The sequence below is a fragment of the Monopterus albus genome, unplaced genomic scaffold (genome assembly GCF_001952655.1).
Source record: "Monopterus albus unplaced genomic scaffold, M_albus_1.0 scaffold4.1, whole genome shotgun sequence".
In the NCBI taxonomy this organism is placed as follows: domain Eukaryota; kingdom Metazoa; phylum Chordata; class Actinopteri; order Synbranchiformes; family Synbranchidae; genus Monopterus; species Monopterus albus.
The window spans coordinates 7,423,560-7,433,810 of NW_018127884.1; the positions used below are offsets into that span (position 1 = coordinate 7,423,560).

The following is a 10,251-nucleotide window of genomic DNA, read 5'->3' on the forward strand; positions in this document are numbered from 1 at the left end:
CTTTCCCTTACTATATTTATATGAGCCCCAAAAGAAACAATATGAAGAAATGAGAATTTTATGTTTCTGTAACTAAACGGGTTGCAGCACAGAAATCAGTTGATATTTTTTGGTGTTTCACTTTTTTTTCCTAGTTGGACTAATATCAACACAGTTTGACAAATGCAACAACAACAGCTGACACTTGCAATTCAGCATTGAAGCAAAAATAAGCATTAACATTTCTTTTAACTTAAAATGCATAAAATCAAATGATTGTCTTTTGACTTCTCACTGATTCATGTCTCTTCAGGCAAGACACTCCTGGTAGTGCGAGGGCCAGTTGGCACACAACTAGATGTTCCCATTCCCAAAGCTGTAAGTCCTGCATTACAGGAACCCACAGTTGATTCTTTTTTTTTTTTTAAACTGCCTTTAATTCAGAAGGGATGATCTTAGTGTGTGCAAACATCTCCTTTCAGGTCCTGAACAGCCCAGTAACATATCAGATCCATCTGAAAAGCATCAGTGGGCCCATAGAAGTCATACTTCTTAACAAACGTTCTGTCAGCTCTGTTCCAGTTGTACTACCAGTCCCACCACCAGAAGAAGTTTTACGGAATGCTAAATTAGCCATGTCTACTTCAGATGAGACAGGTGGCAGTGCTGCACATTGTCAGACTTCAACTAATACCAAACATAGTGCTACATGGAGACAGAAAGTCATGGATGACATGCAGTCTCTTCATGCATCATCATATATAAACACAGAGCCTAACAGAGCTGCTGCATCTAAATGTGAGTATTTAAGTTTGTGCAATTGTGAAGCATTTTTTTTGATAGGCCACTGAAAGAGAAACCTAACAGTGCACTTCAGCTTGAAGTCGATCCCTAGAGTCTAGTCTAAGAACATAGCAACGCCACAGATTTGTCAGTTATCCTTATTTTCTCTGGAATAAGGTAAAGAGCAGTTACAATGAGAACACTAGACTGTGACTACAATCAGTTAATTAGACTATGCAAATAATTTACAGAATCAATGTTAAACACAATTTCACACTACTTGACCCATATTACTGCCAGTGAAATGCCATTTTAGCATTACAATGGCTCCTTATCTGTACAGAAGACGACAGGTATCAAGGCCTTGCTTTATGAAAACACTTGATCAGTTATAGATCTCAGTGGTTGCTGGTTCTGTAGTGTTTTTCTCTGATTATTTCTTTCATACATATTCATAAGAATTATGTTTTTACATCTCTTGCATGTTTCTTTCAGTGTTGAGTGCTTTTACTTTAATTCTTTAAAAACCTTTTTCCAGTTCCAGATTTATCAAAAGAACTGAGGAGCCTACTAGACTCACCCAAAGGTAGTGAGTGATCTTTTTGTTGGGACTCAGAATTATTTCAACATAAGTCAGTTTATTTGATTGCATACTAGAGTATGATTATATCTTCCCTCATTTTTGTAGAAATAATGAATGCAGATCTACTCTCACAGCTTATGGCCTCTCAAGGTAAGTGCATTTTATTTTCTGACTTCAGATATATTACATTTATATCTATCATATATTGGTATTTGTAAAATAGTGGTATTAATCATGTTTATCTCTGATCCTCAGTTTTTTCTCCACTTCTCTGTCTGTCTCCACCCCTGTCTGAACATGAATAAATCTATAATCTGGATGAGAATGAAGGCCTCTGACGTGTATGACATCCCTGTGCTCAGTGTTAGACCACGAACCTCTGTGTTGAGACTTCAAAAGTAAATTCTTTACTCTGGAAATGTACATAATAATGTGTTTTCAATAGTTATTTGATTACAACAAATAATAAACAAATGACTTTGAATATTGTGTCCACCTAATTTGTATACAGAGAAGCAAACAGATTGCAGTATAATTCTGTCCAGTACAACACCTCAGACTAAAGCCTCAGAATTTATTCAGTACCTCTTTGACTTTGTCAATGAGAAAGTTTCAAAAATATTATTTGGTGTTTTTGACACCAACTTCAAGAGAAATTAAATTTAATCAGTATTGTTTACATTGGTGAAAGACGTTTTCCCATCTTTCAACTGAGTAAAAGTACTGTGCTAATAGCAATAGGAAAAAAGTGGCTGCTCCAGCCTTAGACCAGACCCTGTTTAAAGGGTCATATGATAAATCTGAGAGGCCCTGAGATGATTAATGTGGTAGGAAAGAAGAAAATCTAAGTTCTACTACAAAGTGTTAATTTGAGATAATTTTATCTTAGAAGTTTAAAGCAGAAATCTTTTTATGCTGAAATTGTTGAAGACAAGGGGCTATAAGTAATGCATTCTTTTTTGGTTTTGTTTTGTTTTATTAAGTCCACCCATTTAGCATTTCAGAACTGTAATGAATTATGAAATGATGTAATAGAACTGTTATGACATTTTAATTGTTTATTGTTATGTCATTAGTGAAGATGCATTTTATATTACAACTAGTCATGGGTGCCCACAGCAGGCATTATGGCCAAATAAAAGAATAAATTTATGACTCCTTTGTTGCTAAATAGGGTGGCAGTTTTGGATTTTTAAGTTTGAAAATGAAAAACAGGTAATACTGCATGTCATAGAAACGTATTGCAATAAATAAGTATTGTATTTCCCCCTAAAGGTATATAGGTAAACTTCATAATTGTACTGAAATAGGCCTACTACTTGAGTAAATGGACTGAGTTACTTGTTGCTATGGCAACAAGTGTTTGAAACTAGGCTTGAGATAGTGGACTGCCTGAATTTGCGTGTGAACTGCTGTGCTAGCTCCTCAAAACGAAAGAAACACTGCCCGTCTCTTCGCGTTATTTTCGCAGTATATACGATGGTAAGCAAATCGTTCACTGGATTATTATATCACAGCCACGTGGGTACATAGTGAGCTAACTACAGCGTTAGAGTTAGCCGCTAGCTGTTAGCTACCTAGCTGCAAATGGTTGGTGTGTGATATCGTATCACGCTATAGTCGATATTAGATTCCAAGACTCGGGAGGGAGAACTTCCCCCAGAGCCTTGGTTTTAAACTCTAACCTTACCCCAGGCTACTCGTCTCCCCCAGTTTGTGCTTCTCGTGTTTTATCATTACACTCTACAGGCCCAGACTAGAGATAGTTACTTCTACACAAAGGTTACTATCGGAAGTTGTTTTAACCTTATTCTGTTATGTTGACTTTTGTACAGCCACCAAAAAGCAAGGGCACAAGTAAAAAGCCTGCAAAGCCTGCAAAGCCAAAGACGCCTACACTGATAGATGGCCTTACCAAGGAGGAGCTGTCCAAGGATCAGGTCGGAGCTCAAGTGTCATGAGTCCTGTCGCATGTAGCGTTATGCTTGCATGTTTTATGTCAGGAGGAAAGGGAAGTATTGCATGTGGACAACAATTAATATCAATGTAACAGCAGCCTTGATGCCCTGGTTTTTAGTTTCTTGTACGGTCGAGCTCTCAAAACACTGCTGTTATAGCCTCCCTGCTTGTGAAAATACATCCAATTGTAGCATCCAAGTCCATTGCTAGAATGCCACGAAGATATTATCAGGATTATTTTCTTAGACTCATCTCCAGAGTTAAGACATTATATGATGTTTTCATGAGCTGAGTAGTGTCTCTCTATGAACAATCGATTAACTTTATTATTGGAGTGCCCCCTGCATGTTAAAAATGAGTCAATAAGCTTCTGTACTCCACTGGACATGATCGTTGTCTGGCTCAGATATGGCTGCTCTAAAATATCTTTCTATATTTCAGATGATAGAGTACATTGTGCGTCTTCGAGAGGAGCTGGATAGAGAGAGGGAGGAGAGAAACTATTTTCAGTTGGAGAGGGACAAGATCCACACCTTTTGGGAAATCACAGAGAGACAACTGGTGGAGGTCAAGACTGAACTGAAAATCTTAGATAAGGACATGAATGAGGATGAGGGGCGCCACCAAGCAGAGATCAAGGTAAGGTTAATACACAGATGTACTGTAGCTACCCAGTCAAACTACACTCAAAGTTGGGGGCTGGATTTTCTCAAGCCTGTATTTTAAGCAAAAATATTCCAGAACAGGTAATATGGCTGTCCCATTTTAAAGGCTCTTCAAATGCAGCCTTTTTTGACTGATTGGGAGGTCACAGCTACTGTAACCCTTGCTATCCTCAGTGTCCCTCAGTCGGCCTTCTCTCATGCATGCATAGGTGGGCCTCTCCACTTTAAAAGTCAGGAAAAACCATGGGACATCACATATGGCAGCACTCAGTTGGTCATCATTATATACAGTATGTCACTTGGGACATATATTGTGTTTAATATATTATTGAATTACTGTACTAGACCAACAAAATCAACCTGAAATTGAATATATCCATCAACTCCACTGTTTTGTTTTAACTAGCATTATGTTGTAAGTTACACCTCAGTGCTCATACTGAGCCAGTCGGAGCAGCCACTGTAGCAGATACAGTACAATGCAGATGTAAGGCCAGGTCCTGCCACTGAGTTTCTTCTCTTTGCTGGGGTAGCAGGACTCAATGCCATGTTAGAGTATGGTTAAGAATGGCGTTGCCTGTCAGAGGGCTTAGTAGATTTATGATGGCACAGCCCAGCGTTCACTCAATGGCTTAGTGACAGATCATGTAAAACCAGGACAGAGCTTTCGTATAAACTCTCACCCACATTTTACTGTGAACTGATAACTGGTAAGTAAAGATTGTCCATGGGGTGATTTTATGGCTGAGTTAGTTTTATTGTTCACATTTGGTTATTTTTCCCCTCTAGGTGTATAAGCAGAAGATGAAGCACCTCCTGTGTGAACACCAGAACACAATCTCTGAGTTGAAAGCAGATGGTTTAGTCTCCAGTGAGGCAGTGCAGAAAGAGCAAAATCAGCTGGAGACTGAGCTTCGTAACAACATGAGGGACATCATGGTGGACATGCAAGAGCTTGACATTGAAAATCTTGTCGAGGAGCTTGAATTGGTTTGTAGTGCACACCAAGTCTTTTTTATTTCTACTCTTAATGATCTGCGGATTTGTCTTGACCCTGGTGAACAATAGCATCAGTGCTATAAACACCAGTTTGGTTATCTCAACAGAAACACAAAGAAGAAATGACTGAAACAAGGAACAACCTGGAGGAGCAGTTCACAGGTAAACAACTAATATAATTTAGAGATGAATTTCAAACACTAGTTGGCTTTCAAAAACTTAATAATTTTGTTTTGTTATTTGAGTAGAAATAAAAGCCAAATATGAGATAAAGATGAAGCTGCAGCAACAAGAGTTGGACAACATGAGGAAAAATGAGATCAGTGCGAGAGAAGATTACTGGAACGAGCACATCAATGGTCTTATAGAAGACCACAACAAAGCTCTCAGTGATGCTAAAGTGCTCACTGATTGCATACACCAGGATATGGACGTGAGCATCGCACTGAAGGTATGAGAGCACACATTCTCAACCGTGTCCCACTGACATTAATGAAATTTATGGGACCTGCCACCCTTTATACTGTTCATTATTGATGAGTCTTGATTATTTTTACAATTAGTAGAAAAATTATTCAGTCTATAAAATGGTTTAAATGTCAGTCATAAGTTCCCAGAGCCCAAAATGATGACTTCAGTTTGCTGTTTTGATTGATAATCAATTTGATATCTGATTCAACATAACAGAGCAGAAAAGTCTGCAGAAGTTGGAGCCCAATAATGCTTTAAATTTCTTGTTCATAAATATCTCAAAATTGCCTTTTGATTAAATGTTGGAGCTCTAGTTTTGAATTTTCTTTTTCACCTGGCATTTTTTATTGACTTTTTTTTAGGAACTGATTAAGGAAATGAAGGCAAAAGAGGCAGAGGAGGAAAAGAAACTGAAGTCTGTTATGGAGGACAACAAAAGCTTTACTGAACGTCTTTTAAAAGTCAAGAAGGAAATGGCTGAAACAGAGAAGAAGATAAAGAACTACGTAGGAAGAAAGGTGATGTGGTTTGAGTATGTTTAAAAAGTTTCCTATTTCTATTTTTCATATGCACTTGCATTTCCTGCTACTAGCACCATAATTGTTGCCTTGTGTAGCAGGTGAAAGCGACATGTCGCATGCTTTAATTTGTAATACTGTTTTTGACAGGATAATAATTTAAAGCTCAAAGAAAAGGAGCTGAAAGATAAGAAATTGGATTATGAGACACTGGAAGAGAAATTCAGCAAGGTAAAAGCACAGGTGGAGTTGCACAGTGTCATGTTCTAATGGTAAATTGATTCATGTGCACCTTGGATGTGAGCCTAATGCTTTGGATACTTGTGGGTGATGGAAATGTTTTTCTGTTTTTGTGTGCATGTGTGTGCACATGTCACACAGCTTCAGCTGGAAAGAGACGAGCTGTACAATACCTACACTGAGAATATTCAGAAGGTGCAGGATAAAGCGGGTCTGAAGAGCATGCAGCTGGAAAAGAAGCTGGGAGCCCTGACAGGCAGCCTGGAGAAGACACAGGCTCAGCTCTGCTCAGTGCTTTCTGCCTCTAACATGGACCAAACTGCCCTCAGCGGGCTCACCAGCAAAGTGACGGTACCTTTTGACTCTTTCATTGTAGCTGTTTACACTTCTGATCTCTGATGGCATTTACATTCTTAAAGTATTGTGTAAGGTGCAGTGTATATTTTGTGCACATTGTCTTATTGTTTGAACATAAAAAACATGTTTTTGCTTGTAGGAAGAACTTGAGTCCTGTAATAATACCATCAAGAACTTAGAGTATAAAAAAGCTCAGATTTCCAAGGTTAGTATTTCACAGATTTCCTAAAAGTACTCACACATTTGTTTGACTAATGATGATGTATAAGCAATTTTTATAGGAATATTCATACTTCAGTGAAACAACTGTTTGTCCGGCAGGCCCGTAATGATTTGCTGCTGACCTATGAAGGGAAACTAAGGGCTCTTGGTGTCCCAGTGGAGGAGCTTGATGCAAAGCCCTTTGAGAGCAGTCCTGCTGGGAAAAGTCCAGGACAGGACCTGGATCCTGATATTGCCACAAAATGAGAAGCAGGAATCTGACATGATTTTCATTTGATACAAAAGTTGTTCAGTAACACTAAATATTTTCTCTTATCTCACAGTTATGACCGGGCATCATGAAAACAACAGCCGGCAAGTTTAGACTTAAAAGTCCATCAGACGCTTGATGGTTCATGCTGCCCTCCAAAGGCAAAGATAAGTAACTACAGGAACATTTAAGTTTATAAAAAGGCTTAAATTTTTATAGCTGACCAGCAAACTGTAACAGACTAAAAAATAGTTGACAGGCTTTTATTTATACATTTTTAGGTAAATTATTTTTTTTATGAAAAAATGATTGCTATTGATATAAATGTAAGAGGTTTACCACTTACAGCCATCAGTGAAAACACAGTATAGACTAAATGTATTTCAGCTTTCTGGTCCATTTGAAGTAGTTTAACAAAAGCCTTACTTGGTGGATTACTATGTTTTTAACCATTTAGTAAATTATCTATCTATCTATCTAATCTATCTAATCTATCTGTCTGTCTGTATCTATATAGAAAGATTTATATTAAAATTCATATAATAAATGAATCTAGAATTAAAATGTTTTAAATGTGTTTATCTCACGAATTCCACTTTTTTGACCTCTGTTTTATTTTTATAAATCCCTCAGTAATAACAATATATTTAAATTCTTGCTGCACTTCTTGCTGCACAAAGGCATATTCAGGAGTTGGTGCACTGTAGGGTGCTACTGTAAAAGTTTACTGCTTAAATTGACAGATAACAGCTAAGGTGTTATTAACCTAATGTAAATATGTTTGCTCATTTTATGTTAATTCAGCTTGTTTTTATTTTCAGACCACTTTTGAACTTATAAATACATGTTATAAATACATGTCTGCTTGACGTTTTGCAACTTAAATTAAGATGAATGAATGAACTGCTGAGGGTTCACTGAGTTCATTAAATTAGGTTTTCAAAGAAACACTAGTTGACTTCCAAGCATGCATTGTTGGAGAGTTAACACCCTTCTTTTCATCTGTGGAAGAAGTACTCAGATTGTTTACTTGAGTAAAATACTGTTACAAGTAAAAGTCTTTCATTCAAAATGTTGCTTGAGCAAAACTACAGAAATATTAGCATCAAAATATACTTAAAGTAGCAAAAGTGCTCATTATGCAGAATGGCACATTTCACATTACTGTATGTCATATTTTTGCATTGTAATGATTGATGCATTATTATGTTCATCACTTTATTGTTGCAAATGGTAAAGATGGAGCTAATTTGAACTAGCTCATAATTTGAATTACTGCTGGGGAGCTTGTGAATTTTCCACTGGGGGTCATTAAAGTGTTGCCTGAGCTGATTCTGAAAGTTTGGTGGCTTAGAGTTTTTAGGTCTGATGGTGATTTTTCAATGGTAATAAAAGGATTTTCAGATTTATTACTTTGTATTTATTTGTGTGTTTGTATAGTTTGGTTGTTACCCATTTTTGCTTTACTCTAATGTTTTATCACAGCCAGCACAGGAAAGGAATCTGAGGAGTATTTATATAACAGATGAGACACTCATGAGTAGATGAGTGCATTTTTGCTTGTAGAAATACATTTTATGCTGCAGACAAAAACAAAAATTGGTTCTTTATTTATAAAACATTGCAAAAAGAAGTGACCCACCATAATAACCCTTCTGGTTATTATAAGATGAGCCTGTTTGATACAAAACAAATCCCCACACAGTAGCATCAGGTGATGTTTGAGTTTGTCTCATGGAGAGATGTGTCTGCCACATCAAACAGGAAACTTGCAAAAGGGTGTATGTTTGATTTTCATTATTATGATTTGCTGTGTTTTTTAGGTTCTTTGTGTTGTTATTTATTTTATAAAGCTCAATGGGACTTTCTGTTTGAATATGTGTGCTTCTTATTAATATTCTTGAGAAAATAAGGGGTGATGCAGAAAGCCTTGTGTGGAGTTAGTGCCTGTTTGGGTTTTCTCTGGGTCAGCAAGACAGATTGCTAAGATATGTTTAGCTAGTTATTTTACTGGTGGAGAGATTCTGTTCTTTTTTAGGTTATTTGTACAATGCGGTGCTGGGTTTATTGCGACCAGGACACGAGACAAGTTATGTAAACTCTCAAGCAGTTTGTTAACAGTTAGTTTTTTATCATCCCTCTCTGGACACCAAGAAAGCTAAATGTCATTCTCAACATAATGTGACACAAAATATAGCAACAAAAGAGAATAAAATGACAAACATTTCATATTTGCTAAAATTAATTCTTCATGGTTAAAACAGCAAGTGAAAAAAAAACTCATCTATGGCAGTAAATTAAGACAAAGATCAACTCAGTATAGGATGAAACTGAAGTATTTATAGTTTAGAATATCTGTTGGAAGATGGTGATAAAACCTGGACTCAAACTGAGTATTCCAATCTCAACAGCCAGCTTTACCAGCTGATTTCCCCACTGCAATGACTGAGTTTTCAGCAGAGACAAGAGCAATGTATAGGGTGGATCTAGTTTCTCATTGAATATTCCTCTGGTGAACTGAGCCCTGCTGCACTGAGTGATTGCTGTTCTTGTGGTATCAATAATACAGGAGGAAGTTATTGTCCCTGTGCAGGTTACAGTATTATGGAGGGAGAGGGTCCTTTCACTCAGCCCTCTAGGGTTTCAGGGCCTGTGGACAGTGGTTTGGCTCAGGACCTGCTGCTGTTTCCTTGCACAGGACTAAATTGTAAATCTGCCTGACTGAGGGATAACTGTCCCCAAACAGTGACGGCCTGTACAGTCCTGCTGGCCCCATCTGTAAGACTAAACCCGCAATAAGCACAGAGTCACGAGATGAGTCTCAGCTGAGAGATAGCTCAACAGAGAATTAGTTTGTGGAAGACACTGGACAGTTAGAGAATGGGATAGATAACCTGAGTGTGATTAACATGATCCAGATTTTCATCTTGTTTAAGCACCTGAGTGCCATGACCTTCCTGTAGAACGAGGAAGGTCCAAAATAATGAACTGGGAAAACAAGAACAGTATTTTATACATGCTAATGTAAGTGCTGACCTAAAGGACTGAGGCAGTTTTTCTCTTTATCAGGGATTATTTTCAAGCTTAATCACACTGCACACTATTTTTCTGTGCATCATAGTTAACCAATATATTGTAGGATGACCAAGCATGAACCTGATCCCCAAAGACAAAAATGCAAATGCCTCAAAAGCTAAAAGACCAGAGAGAGGTGACAGTGGTGGG

The 10,251-nt window shown here is 37.5% G+C and overlaps 2 protein-coding genes across 8 annotated transcripts in view; both read left to right on the plus strand.

Moving 5' to 3' along the window:
• LOC109964592 (transcription factor E2F4-like) overlaps window positions 1–1,689 on the plus strand; it is a 4,584-nt gene extending 2,895 nt beyond the window's left edge. For all 6 annotated transcript variants that reach the window (XM_020608000.1, XM_020608019.1, XM_020608029.1 and 3 more), the window contains 5 exons: window positions 293–357; window positions 462–777; window positions 1,301–1,348; window positions 1,451–1,495; window positions 1,601–1,689. In XM_020608000.1, the coding sequence (XP_020463656.1) occupies window positions 293–357; window positions 462–777; window positions 1,301–1,348; window positions 1,451–1,495; window positions 1,601–1,650 (524 nt within the window). In that variant the 3' untranslated portion in view covers window positions 1,651–1,689. The remainder of the gene's footprint in view (window positions 1–292; window positions 358–461; window positions 778–1,300; window positions 1,349–1,450; window positions 1,496–1,600) is intronic.
• On the plus strand, window positions 1,664–8,103 carry drc4 (dynein regulatory complex subunit 4). Of its 2 annotated transcripts, none has more exons than XM_020607969.1 (11): window positions 1,664–1,743; window positions 3,181–3,285; window positions 3,746–3,943; window positions 4,759–4,959; window positions 5,076–5,130; window positions 5,217–5,419; window positions 5,802–5,957; window positions 6,108–6,188; window positions 6,339–6,548; window positions 6,694–6,759; window positions 6,876–8,103. In XM_020607969.1, the coding sequence occupies exons 3-11, from the start codon at window positions 3,746–3,748 to the stop codon at window positions 7,020–7,022; spliced, it is 1,317 nt and encodes a 438-aa protein (XP_020463625.1). In that variant the 5' UTR covers window positions 1,664–1,743; window positions 3,181–3,285; the 3' UTR covers window positions 7,023–8,103. The 2 variants fall into 2 exon arrangements, with proteins under 2 accessions (XP_020463625.1, XP_020463616.1); XM_020607960.1 differs by lacking the exon at window positions 1,664–1,743 and adding an exon at window positions 2,667–2,827.
• Window positions 8,104–10,251: the final 2,148 nt, after the last annotated feature.